This window comes from Coregonus lavaretus, assembly GCF_964263955.1.
Source record: "Coregonus lavaretus genome assembly, chromosome: 19".
NCBI lineage: Eukaryota > Metazoa > Chordata > Actinopteri > Salmoniformes > Salmonidae > Coregonus > Coregonus lavaretus.
The window spans coordinates 25,036,551-25,060,556 of NC_140006.1; the positions used below are offsets into that span (position 1 = coordinate 25,036,551).

General features: G+C 42.1%; 1 protein-coding gene across 1 annotated transcript; it reads left to right on the forward strand.

The window, feature by feature from the left end:
* Nucleotides 1-297: 297 nt before the first annotated feature.
* LOC311146181 (junctophilin-1-like) lies at nucleotides 298-22,193 on the forward strand (the record flags this gene model as incomplete). Its single annotated transcript, XM_084182674.1, has 5 exons — nucleotides 298-676; nucleotides 6,109-6,871; nucleotides 10,713-10,831; nucleotides 21,232-21,926; nucleotides 22,113-22,193. The coding sequence occupies 5 exons, from the start codon at nucleotides 298-300 to the stop codon at nucleotides 22,191-22,193; spliced, it is 2,037 nt and encodes a 678-aa protein (XP_084038800.1).
* Between the last annotated feature and the right edge of the window lie 1,813 nt (nucleotides 22,194-24,006).

Genomic DNA, 24,006 nt, shown 5'->3' on the forward strand with positions numbered 1-24,006 from the left:
GTCTCTCTGCTGTGAGAGAGGGAGAAGAGGAGATCATCATAAAATAAACCAGGAGCGATTTTGGCAGCCGTAGTGGCGCGCTCTCTCTTCTTCCCACATACCGCTTTAGCCGACAACCACAAATGCACACAGTGACAATCATTAATATCTTCTTGGAACCACAACACCTCAGCACACTGTCCACCGGACTCTCACTTCAGCGCTCCTACTTTTCGTTTAAAATCCGCTCTGGACTAGCGAGGGACAGCACAATATCCGGGAGCTACCACGACTCGTTCTTCTCCCCTCATAATCTGAATGACGGGCGGACGGTTCGACTTTGACGATGGTGGCACATATTGCGGTGGCTGGGAGGATGGAAAAGCCCATGGGCATGGCGTCTGTACCGGGCCCAAGGGCCAAGGCGAATACTCCGGGTCCTGGAACAATGGTTTTGAGGTAGTGGGGGTGTACACCTGGCCCAGTGGAAACGTGTATCAGGGCTACTGGGCACAGGGGAAACGACACGGACTCGGTGTGGAATCGAAGGGAAGATGGATTTATCGTGGCGAATGGACTCATGGATTTAAAGGTCGATACGGGGTCCGGCAAAGTCTCCACACGCCTGCCAGATACGATGGGACATGGAGTAACGGTCTGCAAGATGGATATGGAGTTGAAACGTATGGTGATGGAGGTAAGCGTGCCAGTAACAGTTTGTGGTTAGTAGGCTACATGTAATGCAGTCTCACTTGTTACAGTGTAGAAGGGGGCATATGTTTCCACAAGTGTTTCGTTGTATATTTATAGAACAGTTGTAGTATAAGAGTTGACTATTTCCATTAATTACGAAAGATTCTCGATGAGTAATTCACTTGTATCACAGTGTGATAGAGTAGAAAAGCCTGCCTGAACTATGTGCCAGTGCCACACCACTGAACTCAATTGATATATGACTGTACTGGTCAGTCAGCACTGAGCACTTCCATAGTAACCCAACGTAGCAGGCGTACTCCCATAGAGGTCATGGCTAAAAATAGAAACATCACTCAGCCACACTTGAAAATCAAAGTGCTTTTTACCCAGCGCAGATCTATAGACAACTATTGATATTTGTTCATTTGTTGCACTATGGAAATTAGTGTACAGTAGTTTCTACAGAAAGTAGTTTTAGAGTTGTTGTTGTTGTTTTCAAAGATTGTGTTTGAGGCACAGGTGGTCATGAAGTTGTAATGCCAGGCAACCTGGTCTCAGAGCATTTCGTATTATTCTGTACGTAAATCCGAGACACACCATTTAGAACGATATGTTAAGTTTCGTGTGGTATGTATTAATTTGTGCATGTCCATCACCCATTTCGTATGATATGTTACGAATTACAATTCGTATTATATGTTTTGATTTGCAATACGTACAATATGTTACAAATTTGCAAAATGTATTAAATGTTACAAATTTGCAAAATGTATTAAATGTTACGAATTTGCTAAATGTATATGTTACGAATTCAAGCTAGGTGGCTAAAGTTAACTAGCTGGTTAACTTTAGCTAGGCTAGGGGTTAGGGGTTAAGGTTAAGTTTAGGACTTAGGTTAAAGCGTTAGGGTTAGGGTAGGATTAGCTAAAAGGGTTAAGGTTAGGGGAAGGGTTAGCTACATGCTAAGTAGTTGCAAAGTAGCTCAAAAGTAGTAAGTAGTTGGAAGTTGCTAATTAGCTAAAGTTGTCCGTGATGAGATTCGAACTTGCAACCTTTAGGTTGCTAGACGTTCGGATTATACGGCCACCGACCCGTCCGTCCATCCACCCCAACCAATCACCCAACTAAGTAACCATCTGTCTTATGTAACCATACCAAACGTAACATATCCTGCTAATTTGTTTCTGGTTTTATGTGTACTATGTTACGTCTAGTCTATGAGACCAGACTATGCCAGGGTACACAAACATAGTCATACACACATAGTTGCATATAACTTGTAGGTTATATCTATTCCAGAGAGAACAATCTACTTTTTGCTGACTCATAGCATCGATTGATAGGGTTTTATATATTGATTACAGGTGAAAGCAATAATGGATTGTAGGAAAGTCGATAGACGTTAATAGATAATTAAACACACCACAATATCTTACATCATGCAGTGTGATAATCAATAGATACAGTGGCATAATACACAAATAACAACATAATAATTAGATTTGCAGAAGATAATGTTGACATCGACTGCAGTCTGAAGGCTGGAATTGCAGAAGATGAAGTGAACATTGTCTGAGGGCCAGTCTGAGGGCCAGATCCAACAAAACCTGAGCATACGGTATTAGCCGGTTCCCCCTGGGCAAGCATGGCTTCGAGTGCTTTATTTTGTGCTTGGGGTCTTCTAGTACTCTCATATGTGTCACTCACTGGTTCAATTTGTAAAGCAAATAAATCACAGTTTGTGAATTGGACAATCTGAAGCAGTAAAAGGTTTGCCTGACGACTCAAACTGAGTTATTCAGCTGCTCTATCGTTCGCTACATGCTGTACTTCATTGCGGAGAAAGCTAACATTTGTGGGCGTAGCGTAGCGTTTGGCAGGAGCAAGGAGTTTGGGCAGCCAGGCAAGCAAAAGTTACCTGAGTCATAATAGGATCAGTCAGTTTAGGAATCAGTGGGACAGTGTCACTCAACAAAATATAAATACTAGTCACTGACATGAAGCCTTTCAAAAGAGCCCTAATCTATCCTCCTAATGTGTTAAGATTGATTTTGTTCAGTAACCTAATTATGTTTAGACTGATTTATTTCACATAGTAAGACAGATGGAGTTATGTTTGGCTTGACTGACAAACTTCCCAATGTCTCAAGTTACTTACCTCTTTAAAATAGCACATTCTTTTTTTTTAGAAGCAATAATGATGGACAGAGTGGCATATCGCCTTGAGTGCACACCAGAATGCAGTATGCATTAAGAAATGTAGACCCCATGTAGCTGCTGAAATGGTGGGAAGGCTTGAGATGTGTGGTTTCTTAGCATTTTGCGCTTCCCCCTTCAAACAAATATCTGAATGCCAAAAACACAGTTGGAGTGTCAAGTGAAGTTGTGATGATGTCAGGTCAGTCAGTGTTACTGTGGGGTTCAACATTACTGTTAGAGTGTGACAGGATTGTTTTGTTTTAGAATCAACTTCCACCTTTTCGCTGTTTGAAATTAGTGACTTCTGCCAAACTGCAGTCCTTCCAATGGATCCTGTGTGTAGGAAGCACAAGGAAAGCCAAATGAACCCCTATGCCCTATGCACTTGTGGAGATCTGAGAGGATTTGAAAGGTATAAGCAATATGGTAATAGCTCTAACTTGCCCTCTGATAGGCTAGGTGGAAGTTTCACTATATTGCCTATACCAATCAAATTGTATCAGATCTCCTCCACTAGGGCATAGGGTCTAGTGGTTAATTTGGAATTGGGCCGCAGGATGAGCGGCCATAGCCTACACTTCCCAGTCCCTCCTGCATGCCACGGCCTGTTGCAGGACAGGTTGTTACTGGGGTGGGAGCTCATCTTTGACAGATTTGGACCACTGCACTTGTTGTAACCTCACTAGGCCCTATCTAATCATAGATAATGATACTCCATAGTAATGTCTTCATCCTTGCTTCAGGCATGAGCGACATAACCAGTCGGTTAGGGCCCCCGAGCCGCTAGGGGGCCCACGACCCCAAAAATGTAATATGTCCCCCTTGATTTTGTTAGTCATTCTCACTCAGATATCATATTAACATGGCATAACCCACTGAGCAAAAACTGGTTGAATCAGTGTTGTTTCCATGTCATTTCAATCAAAAAATCTATGTGATGACGTTGAATCAACGTGGAAAACTGATTGTAAGTCATGGCAAATGTGTACAACTGCAGGAAATTAGCTTTAGAACTGCAAAAACGTAATTTCCAAACAAACCTTGCTTAGTGCCCCCAAAAGGCTAGGGCCGGCCCTGATCCTTGCCAACTTTCCAAAACCTAAACAAACATTGGCGCACATGCCCTTATGACAAGAGAAGGCCACTAGCTTTAATTATGTACCAGTGGTAGACTATGCTTTTATAGTATGTCTACTGCCATGAAGACTGCCTGGTTTGGCATAACGCCAAGAGTATATCAATAGCAAATGATGAAGTGATAGTAAATCATGATACAAACTAATACTGAAATATGAATCTCGTCATGGACGTGGTATCTTGTATGTGGTTTGAAATACATACAGGTCTGTCTGACCGACAGCAGAATCACAGTACCTGGGTGAAATTAGGCATTGTACAGTGGGGGAAAAAAGTATTTAGTCAGCCACCAATTGTGCAAGTTCTCCCACTTAAAAAGATGAGAGAGGCCTGTAATTTTCATCATAGGTACACGTCAACTATGACAGACAAATTGAGATTTTTTTTCTTCAGAAAATCACATTGTAGGATTTTTAATGAATTTATTTGCAAATTATGGTGGAAAATAAGTATTTGGTCACCTACAAACAAGCAAGATTTCTGGCTCTCACAGACCTGTAACTTCTTCTTTAAGAGGCTCCTCTGTCCTCCACTCGTTACCTGTATTAATGGCACCTGTTTGAACTTGTTATCAGTATAAAATACACCTGTCCACAACCTCAAACAGTCACACTCCAAACTCCACTATGGCCAAGACCAAAGAGCTGTCAAAGGACACCAGAAACAAAATTGTAGACCTGCACCAGGCTGGGAAGACTGAATCTGCAATAGCAGCTTTGTTTGAAGAAATCAACTGTGGGAGCAATTATTAGGAAATGGAAGACATACAAGACCACTGATAATCTCCCTCGACCTAGGGCTCCACGCAAGATCTCACCTCGTGGGGTCAAAACGATCACAAGAACGGTGAGCAAAAATCCCAGAACCACACGGGGGGACCTAGTGAATGACCTGCAGAGAGCTGGGACCAAAGTAACAAAGCCTACCATCAGTAACACACTACGCCGCCAGGGACTCAAATCCTGCAGTGCCAGACATGTCCCCCTGCTTAAGCCAGTACATGTCCAGGCCTGTCTGAAGTTTGCTAGAGTGCATTTGGATGATCCAGAAGAGGATTGGGAGAATGTCATATGGTCAGATGAAACCAAAATAGAACTTTTTGGTAAAAACTCAACTCGTCGTGTTTGGAGGACAAAGAATGCTGAGTTGCATCCAAAGAACACCATACCTACTGTGAAGCATGGGGGTGGAAACATCATGCTTTGGGGCTGTTTTTCTGCAAAGGGACCAGGACGACTGATCCGTGTAAAGGAAAGAATGAATGGGGCCATGTATCGTGAGATTTTGAGTGAAAACCTCCTTCCATCAGCAAGGGCATTGAAGATGAAACGTGGCTGGGTCTTTCAGCATGACAATGATCCCAAACACACCGCCCGGGCAACAAAGGAGTGGCTTCGTAAGAAGCATTTCAAGGTCCTGGAGTGGCCTAGCCAGTCTCCAGATCTCAACCCCATAGAAAATCTTTGGAGGGAGTTGAAATTCCGTGTTGCCCAGCGACAGCCCCAAAACATCACTGCTCTAGAGGAGATCTGCATGGAGGAATGGGCCAAAATACCAGCAACAGTGTGTGAAAACCTTGTGAAGACTTACAGAAAACGTTTGACCTGTGTCATTGCCAACAAAGGGTATATAACCAAGTATTGAGAAACTTTTGTTATTGACCAAATACTTATTTTCCACCATAATTTGCAAATAAATTCATTAAAAATCCTACAATGTGATTTTCTGGATTTTTTTCTCTCAATTTGTCTGTCATAGTTGACGTGTACCTATGATGAAAATTACAGGCCTCTCTCATCTTTTTAAGTGGGAGAACTTGCACAATTGGTGGCTGACTAAATACTTTTTTCCCCACTGTATATGATTTCAATCCATTCAATGAAAAGTTCCCAATATAATAAGGACATTGTATACTTGTAGGGATGTTTCCACTTCAATTCCGTGAATTGACATTGGGCTAGTGTAAAGAGATTCTAATCAACTCTAATATTCTAATTTTGTACCCCAAATGATTATTTTGTGATCATGACAAAAATGTGCGTTCAGGATTTTCTTAACGTTTGTATTCATTTTTGCCATTTCCTGTTGTCCTAACAGGTACGTACCAGGGGCAGTGGACAGGAGGAATGCGACACGGATACGGTGTGCGGCAAAGTGTACCTTACGGGATGGCTACGGTTATTCGTTCGCCTCTTCGAACCTCGCTGGCCTCGCTCCGCAGTGAACAGAGCAACGGCACCGTCCTCCATACCAACCTCGACCTGTCAGACAGCCTTGCCGGCACCAGAGGAGGCTTTGTTCTCAACTTCCACAGCGAAGGCGAAGGTGAGAAGAAAAGGGGCCTGTTTCGTAGAGGGTCCCTGTTCGGCAGCCTCAGAAACCTCCGAAAGTCTGAATCCAGGTCGTCCATATCGAGCAAACGCAGTTCGGCACGCAGCGATGCCGCCAGCTCCATCAGCCGAATCAGCTCCAGCGATGCCAATTCCACCATCAGCTTTGGGGATGGAGTTGATGAGTACATGCCCCTGGAGGACAATGTAGACGCCACCACCACAGAGTCCTATATGGGGGAGTGGAAGAACGACAAGCGGAACGGCTTTGGTGTCAGCGAGCGCACCAACGGGATGAAGTATGAGGGAGAGTGGATGAACAACAAACGCCACGGCTACGGATGCACAATGTTCCCAGACGGCACCAAAGAAGAGGGAAAATATAAAAACAATGTGTTGGCGCGAGGCATCAAGAAGCAGCTCATTCCACTCAAAACCACCAAAACAAAACAGAAAGTGGATCGGGCTGTGGAAGGAGCCATACGGGCAGCAGCAATTGCCAGAACAAAAGTAGAAATAGCCACTTCAAGGTAATCAGTTTCTCAATGTGCATTGTTGCGTCTGAAATGACACCCTATTTCCTATGCAGTGGACAACTTTTGACCAGAGCGTTATGGGCCCTGGTCAAAAGTAGTGCACTATATTCGGAATAGGGTGCCATTTCGGACGCAGCTCATGTTGTGGTGGTGTTGGTGGTGATGGATCCTACTGCTGCATGGGCTTCCAGGTCAGGTCTGCTGATTGGGTTAGGTTGAATGGCTGACAGGTTGGGATTCTCAACTATGGGTCAGGTTTTTATTGGTGTCACCTTATCCTACCTCTCTCCAACATTCTCCAACTTTCTCCAACGCTCTCTCTTGCTCTCACTGACTCTCTCTTTCTCACTCTCTGCCTCTCTCTCTGGCCCTTTAACTCACTCTCACTACCTCTCGTTCTCCATCTTTCACTTTCTTTGTCTCTCTCTCTCACACACACACACACACACACACACACACACACACACACACACACAGACACACACACACACACACACACACACACATACACACACACACACACACACACACACACACACAGACACACACACACAGAGATTAAAACATGTTTTGCACATACATGTGGCATACGTAACACGTTACATACTTAAAGTTCAGATGATGAACTTCAGTACATAGTAAATTCAGACAGTGGCCCAATGACACACTGGAACAATTTGATACACGCTGTAGTGATCCAAATAGTGAGGATCAAATCAAGACAAATCATGGTACAACCATATTGTTCACATCATTGTGAGGGTGTGACCGTGTGACACATGCAATTGTGAATATTGGCAGGTGAGAGGCTGTCAACAATTGCAAGAGTTCAATAATACATTAGGTTAGTAATGAGTGTTTATAGTTGATTGAGACACATGCTCTTGTTTAAACATATTCAAGACATACATCTCAGAGATAGCTCAGTCTTATAAAAGATCTGTAAGACCAGAATACTAGGTGTGTATTATAAGCATGGAAATCTGGCATCCATGCTGTGTTTATGCTCGTCTGAAATACATTTGATTGCGATCAGGTGGAACACCAAAACCATACATAGCTGCTTGTTGGAGGAAGTTGACCTGTTTGCTGGAAAACTACATAGAAAATATTTGTATCCTCGTCTTAGGCCTACATTCTGTGCCTACTGCTTTTTCAAAAGCATGGGATGACAATGAGTAATTTGCCAGAGCATGGAATAGCAAGGAGAAAGCTGTTGAACTTTTGAAGTGGTAGTTCTCTAAGACACCCACATCAACTTGAGCCAGCCAAGTAATATCTCTGGTTCATTTTAGAACATGTGAGATAGCTAATATGAAGTACAAAGTCATTGTCAATGAAGTCCTTATGACATGGGTTGGACTTGGAATTATTCCAAATTAAATTAAATCAGAAATAAAGACTCAGAGAGAAGAAATTGCAACCATATTGTTAATAGCCTATCTTGCCTATCACTTCTTTCAATGCTACATTAAACAATAATAATAATATTGATTAAACTGCACTATTGTCCTTTGAATGCAATGCACAGATATACTACCATGTTAAACACCCACTCCCTATCTGTTTACAGTATCAAAATAGTCACTTTATTGACGTATCATGCCCACCAATCCCCCCTTTCTTTCTAATCTTCTTGGATGAGAACCACTCATTAGCATGTTCTTTATCCTGATTTTCTGGCATCTGTATACATTTTAATGAGGGCTCTCATATCTAGGCTCACCACCACAACAACTCCTCCTGTCATGAAATAGAAATATGTCCCTGCAGCGGCAGTATGTCTGAAATGAAGGTCTCTGCCTTTGAAGACTGTTATGTGGCTGAGTTGATCAGTGTGGTAAGAGCTTTGGAACGTGCGGACCTGGTTCAGCTTGCGTCACTTTTCTACATCATCTGGGTGGAAGCCCAGGGGAGAGAATGAGGGAGGGAGAGGGAGAGAGAGAAAGAGGGAAAGAGACCAAAGAGAGAGAGAGAGCGAGAGAGAGAGAGAGAGAGAGAGAGAGAGAGAGAGAGAGAGAGAGAGAGAGAGAGAGAAGGAGAGACGAAGGAGGGCAAGCAGTTCCTAGACCAGACCGGACGGTGTGTGCTAGCTGTGCCCTCCTCACATGTGAGGCCAGCAGCATCTAGTGTGTCAGTCAGCACTGAGCTCTGACTAAATAAGGCAAGGCAGGACTTGGCTTATCAACAGCTGACAGGAATACAGCCTAGCAGCAGCAGCTGAGCTGATACAGTAGCCCGTCTCTGTCCCACCATCCAATATCATCTGGTGGACTACTCAGTCAGTCTATTTGGCTGGGAATAGGTGTTGGGTAGGTATATTACTCATCTTCCCGCCCAGCTCTCATAGACTTGCTAACAAGCTCCCAGTAAAGCTTCTTAAACTTGGTTCAGGTCGCCTTTTTTCAATGTGCCCTTGCTCCCTCTCTTTTCTCCCCGAGCCATGTGATGTAGTATAGCCTATCGCCCCAGGTTTGAAAGCTTTAAGGAAGCCTACATGAAATCGTATGATGATGATGATGATGATATAAGGACAACTTGTTGTACTCCTCATTGTACAGTAGCTATGTAAGCCCATGGGCGGCTTAGTGCATGATGACTCAATCAATTATTGGTAAAATTCTCTCTATAACAGGTTAATGGCATGATTCATTCAACAGCACAACTGCGCTATATGCATATGGAGTTCACATGATTCACAGTGATTCACCGACTGCAAAACTGTCATGTGTCTACATGAGGCAAAGCTAATTGCACATAATAAAGACTTTCCTCAATGCACAATGTAAGGTTCTGTAGTCATGTGCCCCCTAAATTTGTTGAAATGCACCTGCATAGTCAGTAGTTGAAAAAAAGAGTCCACAATTAAGGTTGAAAAAGCATACGTTGTATTCAATTACAGATAAGGACCACATGTTTTACCCTTGTCAACTTAATCGGTTTCAAACACGCATTTTTATCCACCTTCATTTGAAAAGTGAAGACCTTCTCAAAGTTGTTGAAAGGATACATTCAGTTCAAGAGACACCGTGTGAATCCTCCTGCACTCCTCTGTAGTCAGAGGCCCTGAAGGACACTCATACAGACCTGTTTATAAAGAAACACTATTGAATTAATCTTGTATTATTGAACCATTGAAATACTGTACATCATGATAAGTATAAAGAAGTATATCATGCTATTCCTTATGTCAATGCATGTAAATGGTTTGTTTTGAAAACGATTTTACTTGAGAGAAAGGAAGTAAATGCAACACAAATATCTAACTTGAAAAAAAGTTTAATCAGAAATGACAAAAATAATGGTTGTGATGAATGACACAATGCGTTCTATTGAATATCACACAGTGGATATGGCATGTCAAACCATTTAATGTTTGCAACGCTGCTAACGGCGTGAGACTGCATGATAACCATACTCTTTTATTATTTAATTCTCTACTTCTAATATGATTTCATGTTGGAAAAAGCTTTTGCTCCAACAGTATTTACTGGGAACATGTAGCACCAGCTCTCCAGTCTCAACCCTATAAGACACTAAAGACAGTGTCTATCTGGAAGGCCCAGAGGCATTTAGTGCTTCTTCACCCTCTTAGACCTGGCTTGAAGTAGTATTTTAATTATCTTTTATAATTTAGCTGTGTCTGATTGGGCTTGTCTGGAGAAATGAAACCAATGGAACAGTCCCAAAAGTGCAAACTCTGTCAATGTTGCACTCTCAAACAACATGCTCAAACAAATTCTCAAAGTATTTAAAAGAAAACAAATAGTATTTGAACCCCGGTATGTACCCTTCCCAGTCTAACCAGCTCTAATTCTGCTTTGCCTTCATCCAGAACGGCTCACGCCAGAACTAAAGGTGACGCTGCTGACCAGGCCGGTCAGTCAGCCAGTCAGGACTCAGACATCGCCAGGGCAGTGGCCAGGGAACTGTCTCCCAACTTCCATCAGCCAGGTAACCCAACATACCCAACTTGCCCAACCAGACCCCAGCATCTATTTATCTCACAGCCCCTTGTTATAATCCCCTTTGTCCAATGCCTTTCGTGTCTGGGTTGTGTGTTTTTCTTTATTTTCTGTCTGGGGCAGATGTACAGTTGAAGTCGGAAGTTTACATACACCGTAGCCAAATACATTTAAACTCAGTTTTTCACAATTCCTGACATTTAATCCTAGTAAAAATTCCCTGTCTTAGGTCGGTTAGGATCACCACTTTATTTTAAGAATGTGAAATGTCAGAATAATAGTAGAGAGAATGATTTATTTCAGCTTTTATTTATTTCATCACATTCCGAGTGGGTCAGAAGTTTACATACACTCAATTCGTTTTTGGTAGCATTGCCTTTAAATTGTTTAACTTGGGTCAAACGTTTCGGGTAGCCTTCCACAAGCTTCCCACAATAAGTTGGGTGAATTTTGGCCCATTCCTCCTGACAGAGCTGGTGTAACTGAGTCAGGTTTGTAGGCCTCCTTGCTCGCACATGCTTTTTTAGTTCTGCCCACAAATGTTCTATAGGATTGATGTCAGGGCTTTGTGATGGCCACGCCAATACCTTGACTTTGTTGTCCTTAAGCCATTTCGCCACAATTTTGGAAGTATGCTTGGGGTCATTGTCCATTTGGAAGACCTATTTGCGACCAAGCTTTAACTTCCTGACTGATGTCTTGAGATGTTGCTTCAATATATCCACATAATTATGATGCCATCTATTTTGTGAAGTGAACCAGTCCCTCCTGCAGCAAAGCACCCCCACAGCATGATGCTGCCACCCCCGTGCTTCACGGTTGGGATGGTGTTCTTCGGTTTGCAAGCCACCCCCTTTTTCCTCCAAACATAACGATGGTCATTATGGCCAAATTTTTGTTTCATCAGACCAGAGGACATTTCTCCCAAAAGTATGATATTTGTCCCCATGTGCAGTTGCAAACCATAGTCTGGCTTTTTTATGGCGGTTTTGGAGCAGTGGCTTCTTCCTTGCTGAGCGGCCTTTCAGGTAATGTCAATATAGGACTTGTTTTACTGTGGATATAGATACTTTTTTTACCTGTTTCCTCCAGCATCTTCACAAGGTCCTTTGCTGTTGTTCTGGGATTGATTTGCACTCATCTCTAGGTGTCACGTACGTTGAGTACAGGATTGGACCAAGGTGCAGCGTGGAATGCATACATGTTTATTTATTAATTAAACACCGACAAAACAACAAAAGCAACGTAACGTGAAGCTCACAATGGCAACACACAAACAAGCCAAACAAGAATCAAGATCCCACAACATAGGTAGGCAAAATGTCTACCTAAGTATGATCCCCAATCAGAGACAACAATCGACAGCTGCCTCTGATTGGGAACCACACCCGGCCAACATAGATCTAGAAAACATAGAATCTATACATAGAAATTCACACCCTGACCAAACCAACCAAAGAAAACCGGGCTCTCAAGGCCAGGGCGTGACAGTGTCTGGACCCTGGTGTGGGAGGCCCCGACCCTGGAGAGGGGTTGACGTCTGGTTCTGGAGTGGAGCCGCTGACCGGAGCAGAACTGGACCCCGGGGGAGCGGACTGCTCTGGCTCTGGACTGGAGCATCTTACCGGGGCTGGACTAGGCACCGGTAGAGCGGACTGCTCTGTCTCTGGACTGGAGCAGCTGACCGGAGCTGGACTGGGCACCGGTGGAGCGTACTGCTCTGGCACTGGAGTGGAGCAGCTGACCGGAGCTAGACTGGGCACCGGTGGAGCGGACTGCTCTGGCACTGGAGTGGAGCAGCTGACCGGAGCTGGACTGGGCACCGGTGGAGCGGACTGCTCTGGCACCAGCCGTACCGGGCTGGGGACACGCACCACTGGTCTGGTGCGAGGAACAGGCACGGGCCGCACCGGGCTGGGAACACGTACCCCTGGTCTGGTGCAATGAGCAGGCACGGGCCGCATCTGGGCTGGGAACACGTACCACTGGTCTGGTGCGAGGAGCAGGCACGGGCCGTGCCGGACTGGGAACACGCACCACTGGTCTGGTGCGAGGAGCAGGCACGGGCCGTGCCGGACTGGAGACACGCACCACTGGTCTGGTGCGAGGAGCAGGCACGGGCCGTGCCGGACTGGAGACACGCACCACTGGTTTGGTGCGGGGAGCAGGTACGGGGCGTACCGGGCTGGCGACTCGCACCACTGGTTTGGTGCGGGGAGCAGGTACAGGCCGTACCGGACTGGATACACGCACCACTAGTTTGGTGCGGGGAGCAGGTACGGGGCGTACCGGGCTGGAGACACGCACCACTGGTTTGGTGCGGGGAGCAGATACGGGGCGTACCGGGCTGGCAACCAAGGTGCAGCGTGAAATGCATACATGTTTATTTATTAATGAAACACCGACAAAACAACAAAAGCAACGTAACGTGAAGCTCACAATGGCAACACACAAACAAGCCAAACAAGAGTCAAGATCCCACAACATAGGTAGGCAAAATGTCTACCTAAGTATGATCCCCAATCAGAGACAACGATCGACAGCTGCCTCTGATTGGGAACCACACCCGGCCAACATAGATCTAGAAAACATAGAATCTATACATAGAAATTCACACCCTGACCAAACCAACCAAAGAAAACCAGGCTCTCAAGGCCAGGTCGTGACACTAGGATACAGAACGTGTCTCCTTCCTGAGCGGTATGGCGGCTGCGTGGTCCCATGGTGTTTATACTTGCATACTATTGTTTGTACAGATGAACGTGGTACCTTCAGACATTTGGAAATTGCTCCCAAGGATGAATCAGACTTGTGGAGGCCTACAATTCTGTTTCTGAGGTCTTGGCTGATTTCTTTTGATTTTCCCATGATGTCAAGCAAAGAGACACTGACTTTGAAGGTAGGCCTTGAAATACATCCACAGGTACACCTCCAATTGACTTAAATGATGTCAATTAGCCTATCAGAAGCTTCTAAATCCATGACATCATTTTCTGGAATTTTCCAAGCTGTTTAAAGGCACAGTCAACTTAGTGTATGTAAACTTCTGACCCACTGGAATTGTGATACAGTGAATTATAAGTGAAATAATCGGTCTGTAAACAATTGTTGGAAAAACTACTTGTGTCATGCACAAAGTATATGTCCTAACCGACTTGCCAAAACTATAGTTTGTTAATAAGAAATGTGTGGTGTTGTTGAAAAACAAGTTTTAATGACTCCAACCTAAGTGTATGTAAACTTCCGACTTCAACTGTATATGCAAATAGACAAAATGTAAATGAAAATCTGTTAAGAGAGGAATATAATTATCATAATTTACCTTGGGGTAAAATAAAGCTCTGTATTTGTATGATTTATTTTATACAGTCTTTATCATATTTATCAAGGGTGCCAATAATTTTGGATCTGGCTGTATGTCTACGTCGTACAGCATATTCTTGTACAAATTAATATTATTTTTTCAGCTTTTGTCAGCCTGCTTAGTTTTGTAAGAGGGTGGTTCTTCAGTGTGATCAGAGATTGTATTGTTCATGTTATGGTCTCATGCATGTTTAACTCCTCTATGCATGTAGGTCTGTGGTCTTATGTCATCGTTGGGCATTCCTCTTTTTACCACATGGTCTTGCTCAGGTCTGGACCATATAGCCTCTTTAAACCTTTGACACTTGACCTGACACCAAGATAGTGTATATCACCGACTATTAATAACCATGTTCCATAACCAGCCAACATGTTCCATAGCAAGCAAGCCAGCCTGCAAGCTCACAGTTTACTATAGTATACTACAGTACTTACTATAGAATTCTGTAGTAAACTGTAGTATACTGTAGAATACTATACTACACACTGTAGTATCAATCGATCATGTGTATTACTTAGTATAGCATTTTGTAGTATACTGTAGAAGACTATAGTAAATACTACAGTAATATCAGCAAAAACAATACAGTCCGCAAAAACACTATTTTTTTTAGTTTTCATTTTCATTTGCATGTACCCTGCCCATTCCCCTCCCCATATCCCAATCTGTGCCACCTGTAAGTGAGAAACTTACATGCCAAGTATAGCCCACATATTGTGTTCCCTATGATTATAGAAAAGTCTAACGTTCAGACTCTAGTGCCACCTACCTACCTACCTACATGTTAGGGAATATGTGCTCCTTTAGTATTTCTCCAGTAGGTTTCCTCAAGGAGAAAGCCCCCCACTTCTATGTCAAAGATAATCAAACAAAAACACTTTAGTAAATACAGGAATGTCCCCCAAAACAGTACAGTAAATACTACAGTATACTACAGTCCGCAAAAACACTACAGTAAATACTGCTTAATACTACAGTCCACAAAAACACAACAGTAAAAACTACAGTATATTACGGTCCGCAAAAACACTACAGAAATGACTATATAGTATATACTACTCATTGTTTTATTTTTATTTTTATTTATTTTTTGGGGGGGGGGGTAGATCAGCTTTAATATTGCAGATAGATTGTAACTTCCATCAATGTAATTGTCTGCATCACTTCCAATCCCCCATATGTTTTTTCTTTCTCGCAAATATATGCAGTTGAAGTCGGAAGTTTACATACACTTAGGTTGGAACTCGTTTTTCAACCACTCCACAAATTTCTTGTTAACAAACTATAGTTTTGGCAAGTCGGTTAGGACATCTACTTTGTGCATGACACAAGTCATTTTTCCAACAATTGTTTACAGACACATTATTTCACTTATAATTCACTGTATCACAATTCCAGTGGGTCAGAAGTTTACATACACTGAGTTGACTGTGCCTTTAAACAGCTTGGAACATTCCAGAAAATGATGTAATGGCTTTAGAAGCTTCTGATAGGCTAATTGACATAATTTGAGTCAATTGGAGGTGTACCTGTGGATGTATTTCAAGGCCTACCTTCAAACTCAGTGCCTCTTCGCTTGACATCATGGGAAAATCAAAATAATTCATTCAAGACCCCAGAAAAACAATTGTAGACCTCCACAAGTCTGGTTCATCCTTGGGAGCAATTTCCAATCGCCTGAAGGTACCACGTTCATCTGCACAAACAACAGTACGCAAGTATAAACACCATGGGACCACGCAGCCGTCATACCACTCAGGAAGGAGACGCGTTCTGTCTCCTAGAGATTAACGTACTTTGGTGCCAAAAGTGCAAATCAATCCCAGAACAACAGCAAAGGACCTTGTGAAGATGCTGGAGGAAACAGGTACAAAATCCTCTATATCCACAGTAAAACGAGTCCTATAACGACATAACCTGAAAGGCTGCTCAGCAAGGAAGAAGCCACTGCTCCAAAAAATAAAAAAGACAGACTACGGTTTGCAACTGCACATGGGGACAAAGATCATACTTTTTGGAGAAATGTCCTCTGGTCTGATGAAACAAAAATAGAACTGTTTGGCCATATTGAGCATTGTTATGTTTCGAGGAAAAAGGGGCTATCTTGCAAGCCGAAGAACACCATCCCAACCGTGAAGCACAGGGGTGGCGGCATCATGCTGTGGGGATGCTTTGCTGCAGGAGGGACTGGTGCACTTCACAAAATAGATGGCATCATGAGGAAGGAAAATGATGTGGATATATTGAAGCAACATCTCAAGACATCAGTCAGGAAGTTAAAGCTTGGTCGCAAATAGGTCTTCCAAATGGACAATGACCCCAAGCATACTTCCAAAGTTGGGGCAAAATGGCTTAAGGACAACAAAGTCAAGGTATTGGAGTGGCCATTACAAATCCCTGACATCAATCCTATAGAAAATTTGTGGGCAGAACTGAAAAAGCGTGTGCGAGCAAGGAGGCCTACAAACCTGACTCAGTTACACCAGCTCTGTCAGGAGGAATGGGCCAAAATTCACCCAACTTATTGTGGGAAGCTTGTGGAAGGCTAACCGAAACGTTTGACCCAAGTTACACAATTTAAAGGCAATGCTACCAAATACTAATTGAGTTTATGTAAACTTCTGACCCACTGGGAATGTGATGAAATAAATAAAAGCTGAAATAAATAATTCTCTCTACTATTATTCTGACATTTCACATTCTTAAAATAAAGTGGTGATCCTAACTGACCTAAGACAGGGAATTTTTTCTAGGATTAAATGTCAGGAATTGTGAAAAACTGAGTTTAAATGTATTTGGCTAAGGTGTCACGCCCTGACCTTAGAGATCCCTTTTATTCTCTATTTGGTTAGGTCAGGGTGTGATTTGGGTGGGCATTCTAGTTTTTATATTTCTTTGTTGGCCGGGTATGGTTCCCAATCAGAGGCAGCTGTCTATCGTTGTCTCTGATTGGGGATCATACTTAGGCAGCCTTTTTCCCACCTTAGTTTGTGGGATCTTGGTTTTGTGTAGTGGTTTTGTAGCCTGCAGTACTTTACGTTTGTGTTAAAATGTTCGCCTACCACGCTGCACCTTGGTCCGAGCCGTCTATCAACGAGCGTGACATAAGGTGTATGTAAACTTCCGACTTCAACTGTATCCATATACATACATACACATACATATACAGTGAGGGAAAAAAGTATTTGATCCCCTGCTGATTTTGTACGTTTGCCCACTGACAAAGACATGATCAGTCTATAATTTTAATGGTAGGTTTATTTGAACAGTGAGAGACAGAATAACAACAAAACAATCCAGAAAAACGCATGTCAAAAATGTTATCAATTGATTTGCATTTTAATGAGGAAAATAAGTATTTGACCCCTCTGCAAAACATGACTTAGTACTTGGTGGCAAAACCCTTGTTGGCAATCACAGAGTTCAGACGTTTCTTGTAGTTGGCCACCAGGTTTGCACACATCTCAGGAGGGATTTTGTCCCACTCCTCTTTGCAGATCTTCTCCAAGTCATTAAGGTTTCGAGCCAGACGTTTAGCAACTCGAACCTTCAGCTCCCTCCACAGATTTTCTATGGGATTAAGGTCTGGAGACTGGCTAGGCCACTCCAGGACCTTAATGTGCTTCTTCTTGAGCCACTCCTTTGTTGCCTTGGTCGTGTGTTTTGGGTCATTGTCATGCTGGAATACCCATCCACGACCCATTTTCAATGCCCTGGCTCACCCAAGATTTGACGGTACATGGCCCCGTCCATCGTCCCTTTGATACGGTGAAGTTGTCCTGTCCCCTTAGCAGAAAAACACCCCCAAAGCATAATGTTTCCACCTCCATGTTTGACGGTGGGGATGGTGTTCTTGGGGTCATAGGCAGCATTCCCCCTCCTCCAAACACGGCGAGTTGAGTTGATGCCAAAGAGCTCGATTTTGGTCTCATCTGACCACAACACTTTCACCCAGTTCTCCTCTGAATCATTCAGATGTTCATTGGCAAACTTCAGACGGCCCTGTATATGTGCTTTCTTGAGCAGGGGGACCTTGCGGGCGCTGCAGGATTTCAGTCCTTCACGGTGTAGTGTGTTACCAATTGTTTTCTTGGTGACTATGGTCCCAGCTGCCTTGAGATCATTGACAAGATCCTCCCATGTAGTTCTGGGCTGATTCCTCACCATTCTCATGATCATTGCAACTCCACGAGGTGAGATCTTGCATGGAGCCCCAGGCCGAGGGAGATTGACCGTTATTTTGTGTTTCTTCCATTTGCGAATAATCGCACCAACTGTTGTCACCTTCTCACCAAGCTGCTTGGTGATGGTCTTGTAGCCCCTTCCAGCTTTGTGTAGGTCTACAATCTTGTCCCTGACATCCTTGGAGAGCTCTTTGGTCTTGGCCATGGTGGAGAGTTTGGAATCTGATTGATTGATTGCTTCTGTGGACAGGTGTCTTTTATACAGGTAACAAACTGATATTAGGAGCACTCCCTTTAAGAGTGTGCTCCTAATCTCAGCTCGTTACCTGTATAAAAGACACCTGGGAGCCAGATATCTTTCTGATTGAGAGGGAGTCAAATACTTATTTCCCTCATTAAAATGCAAATCAATTTATAACATTTTTGACATGTGTTTTTCTGGATTTTTTTGTTGTTATTCTGTCTCTCACTGTTCAAATAAACCTACCATTAAAATTATAGACTGATCATTTCTTTCTCAGTGGGCAAACGTACAAAATCAGCAGGGGATCAAATACTTTTTTCACTCACTGTAAATGCATATATATATATACATATCCTTTAAAAAAAAATATTTCCCTTTATTACTTTCCAACCCCACCACCCCTTCCCTATTTGAAGTAAACTAGTGAACAACAATGCTTAGGCCTCTACTTCCAGCTTATACATACTATATACATTTTATGGACACAGTTAATTTTACAATAATTATATTTTGTTTGTTTTTACTCCTGAACTTCCTCTACCCTCAACCTCTCCGATCATTTTCATGATGTCCATCCGGTTTGCTTCAATATGCCATATCTTTCTAACTGTGCTCTTTCACAAAAGCTCTCAACCTATAACCTATATACTTATTATGGACACAGTATGCTTACATTATTAGTTATCTTGTTGTTATTAGTTGTTGTTAGTTATTATTAGTCCCATCCATTCAACACCACCCATCTATCTCTTAATACCATCCATATTGGATTTCTATTTGCCATATATTTTTCAACTGTACTGTGATGCTTTACAAAAGTTCTGAACCCTTATATTCTCATTGTTTCTACAAATTGTAAATTGAAAATAAACATTTTTGCTAAAAGTATTATTATATTATTGATCGATTGACTATGACTTTTCAGATCACCCAGTAGTGCTATCTGCAGGGTTAGCTCTAGGTAAATATTGCAATCCTTTAGCCATTCCTGGACCTGTGTCCAAAAACAAGCTACAAATGGACAGTACCAAAACAAATGATCTAATGATTCTGTCTCTTCGCAGCAAAATCTGCAGAGCTGGGAAGATTGTATCCCCCATATAAATAACATTCTATTGGTAGCAAGAATTTTGTATAATAATTTAAATTGAAAAACTCTACGTTTTGAATCCGGCGTCATTTTGCGTATCAGTTCATAAACACTATGCCATGGAATCGGTACGTCAAAAATCTCTTCCCAACTATTTTGGAATCTATATGGGACGGCTGTCAATCCTTTGGTCTTTAAATGAAACTGGTATACTTTTTATTTATCACAATTTTCTTTAACCAATTATGTTCTTTAATGCAGGGCTGACAGTCAAGTTCCTTACTTTTTCCCCCTTCCACTTTCCTCTTCCATTTTTGCGGTAATGCTGCAATTATTTGGTTGTAATTTTGGGTAGAGCAGACATTTCCATATGTTTTTGTTAGCTGCATGTGCGAGATAACTCCACCAGTCCTACCTATGATATCATTTACGAAGATTATACTTTTTTATCAAATTGAGTTTAACCTCAATATTTGTTGCATTATTTGTTCTGTAGTTTCTGGAGGATTAAATTGAAATTGCAACCAACTTTCTATGGCTTGTTTTAGAAATAGTGATATTTGGGAGATTATTTATTTTTCAAATAACTGAAAGTGAGAGGTTGTAATCTGAATAAAGGGAAAAAGGCCATTCTTGAACATTGGGTGAGACAATGTTACTCATTTGCTAGAGAACCAGTTCGGATTTAAGTATAACTTTTGTATACTATTTTTTTAACTACAGTATTTATACTATAGTAAACTGTAAACACTACAGTGACTACTACAGTAAAGTCAGCAAAAACACTACAGTGAATACTATAGTATTCCTACTATAGTATTTTTTCATGTGTGCTGTTCTCTTTTATTTAAGTAATTTCTTATTACTGTTTGTTTATGCCCTGTAAATGTCTTATTAACAATGATTTATCCTTGTGATTTGATTGACTTTTTATGAACAACTGCTGAGGTTGTAGAGATTTAGTAAGGGATCATAGCACTTTGATGCTATTAATAGTAGAATAAATATTATGAACCATGATTCTATTTGATAACACTGCTTGCGTCAGAAAGGTATCAACTTTGTTGGCTTGCGAGCTCCACTTGTGTCAGCTGTGTGACAGCGTTGGCCTCATCAGTGGTCAGGAGAATGTTGAGAATCCTTCGAAGCTTTAATCATAAACCAACTAGGGCAGCTTTGAAACTCCATTAAGGAACAAATACTCCATACGTGAAATCATGGACGCAGAAAAGGCATCCTAACCATGAGATAACTGAAAGTGAATAAATGGGAATTTATGATTTACCAAAAGCAACACAAAATAATATTTAGGTGTATGTTTATATCTGTATCTGAAATTGGGATTCAGCCCTAAGTGCTTGTTGAGGGGGGAAAAAAACAAATGTGTGTTGATTGTGATATAAACACATGCCATTAATTCAAATATTGTGATATATTAGATCACTGTTTACATGGCCTAAGTATAGCTAAAAAGACTGTATGATAATAATGTCCTTCCATTTTCTAGGCCCTGATTATATAAAGCAGAGGTTCAATGAACCTATTGAACCTATTGTCCAAGAGGAGAAGAAAGAGAAGTCCCCTTCAAGTAGCCCTCATTTCTACCGTAAAGGCACAACCCCAGACCACTCTCCCATCGCGAGTCCACAGCCCTCTCCCCCACCAACACCCCCACCAGCGCCAGCCCCAGAGCCCAAGAAGAGCTTCTTCAGCAAGCTCGTCCCCAAGCCAGGGAAAGAGAACAAGACCCCTTCAGCAGAGAGCCAGGCCCCGGTCATCACTAAGGCAGTGTCTAAGACATCGTTGAAACAGGAAGTAAGACAAGAAGTGCATCCTCAACCGAAAACTTTCAAGATGGCGGAGTCTGTCCCCGCCAGCCCTGGCAATGGACAGCTGCACACTGACACTGAGTACCACGGCTACTACGTGAAGCCAGATGTGAAGATCCCTCCAGACGAACCTGAGGGAGTAGAGGAGGAGCATGTTACCCCGTCTGCCTTCGCCCAAATGCCACCGCCCGCAAAACCTATGGCGCAGTACAGGACACCCACCCCAAAACCTGGAGCGCCAAAGTCAGCAGCCAAAGAAAGCAAACCTGAGCTAACACTTAAAAAACAAGATTCATATAAGCCAAAAAGCCTAGCAGAAATTAGGAAACAAGCCAGCTTGGAGATCACCACGGATTTCGTAGAGGAAGAGTCAGTAAGTAACTCATACTGTATGATGATGAAAATGGGAAAACTGAAGCAAAGAGAAAGAAAGGTGTCATTTCAGAACAACGTATGAAACATCAAAGGTAGTCTCATATTTTCTGTGATAATGTCTAGCTAACTTTCAACTGCCGTTATTGAAATGTTCTCCTGAAGCTTTGTCTTTCCTACTTCACAGGGTCCTAACTCAATACTGGTTGCCCTTGTAATGCTGTTGAATATTGGTCTAGCAATAATTTTTGTCCATTTTTTAACCTGACGGAATCTGAACTGAGGTAAGAATCAGCTTAATAACATCTATTCAGATGTTATGAATTGTAGAGCATTGATACAGTAGTTTTTTCCCGTTCAATTTTAAAGTGTAAATTGCAAGTTTTACATGAAATATTAAGGTACAGATAAGCCTGAATGTGATTCAACATAACTATTAACCCTCTAACTGTTTTGACCCTTCAGTGAACTCATCAAAACTAGTGGCATAGGTCCCTAACTCTCTGCAGTTGCATCAACGGCCTTTAAAAATGGCGCCGGTCAAGCACAGACACAGGCAAAGGAGGACTGTAAATAGAGTGAAACATGGGAGAAAGATGAGACCAGGACCATTCGGCCCAGACGCTGCCCAGTGTCGCTGGTGTTGATTTGTGACTCGCTTGGGTTCTGTGAAAGTTGAAGCAAGCAGTCGTTGGGAAAGCAACAAAAAAACGATCTGCTGATTCAAGCTGTTACCAGTCAAGTGTATTGCCACTTCATCTGCCCTGACAGGGGGGATGTGGACGGGGGTGTGTGTGTGTGGGGGGGATATGATCAGAGATGCACTTTTAGTTGACAGACGTTAACAGCTGCCTTACTATTTTACCATCTGACGTTTTAGTGGGGAGATGCAGTGCACAAGGCTGCCAGAGGAATGTGTTTGGGCAGACTTTGCTGCTGTGGGAGTGGTCTCGGTGTGTCTCAGTGTTCACTAGACTATTCACTTGGTAGATAAGAAATCATACATGTTTCGAAGTGGCACTCACCAGTCTTATTCCATTCCCCACTGCTAAAGCCTTGTCTAACTTCTCATGTTAGGACATGCTTGTGCGTGGGGCTGTTTCAAGTGCATTTGCTTTATGTATTTGTTAGTAACTGTTAGGTTTTCATTAGTTTTTTTCCCCTTTGTCTGTTTATCCTTAGGTATTACAAATTATTAAGAGAGCATTTTATTTATTTAAGTCTAGTCCATGCATTTCTCAAACTTTTTGAAGATCCTTCAAATCCAAAGGAATTTCCATAAAGCCTATGTTACACAAAGCAGTTGAAAGAAATTGCAACATTTAATTCCAGTTATTGTGAGGACATATTTATAAATAGTCCAATTTGAGAGTCATTTATATGTAATTGAAGTATCTTAGCAGTATACAGGCACAGATGTTTTTGACTAACCAGCTATTGGCTAGAGGCTGGCTACATGTAACACACACTTATGAGATGACATAGTTAACCAACACTGTGATTTAAAAATAAGTAGACGTATATTTTAAGAAGTAAGTAATTTAGAGCTACATTTGTGATATTGAATCACTTTCCTACTGAGTCAACAAAACACATTTTTATTTCTATCTATCTATCTATCTATCTATCTATCTATCTATCTATCTATCTATCTATCTATCTATCTATCTATCTATCTATCTATCTATCTATCTATCTATCTATCTATCTATCTATCTATCTATCTATCTATCTATCTATCTATCTATCTATCTATCTATCTATCTATCTATCTAATCTAATCTAATCTAATCTAATCTAATCTAATCTAATCTATCTATCCAGCCAGTGATAAAGTTTGTTAACATGGCTAGTCATTCACACACTGACCCTACAGTATATTGCACCCAATTGGTTGCTTGTAATTTGATTGATTTTAAGGCAAAGGACTGTAGTTTTGGGAGTGGTTTGCACTTGCAGATAGATTTAGCAATTTTTCCTTGTGCAATCAAGGATCAATGTGCAAAAATGTTTTCGTCTAAAGTGTTTTGTCAAATAAAGGCATAATGGTTAATTTTGCAATATTGTACATTGTCAAATGG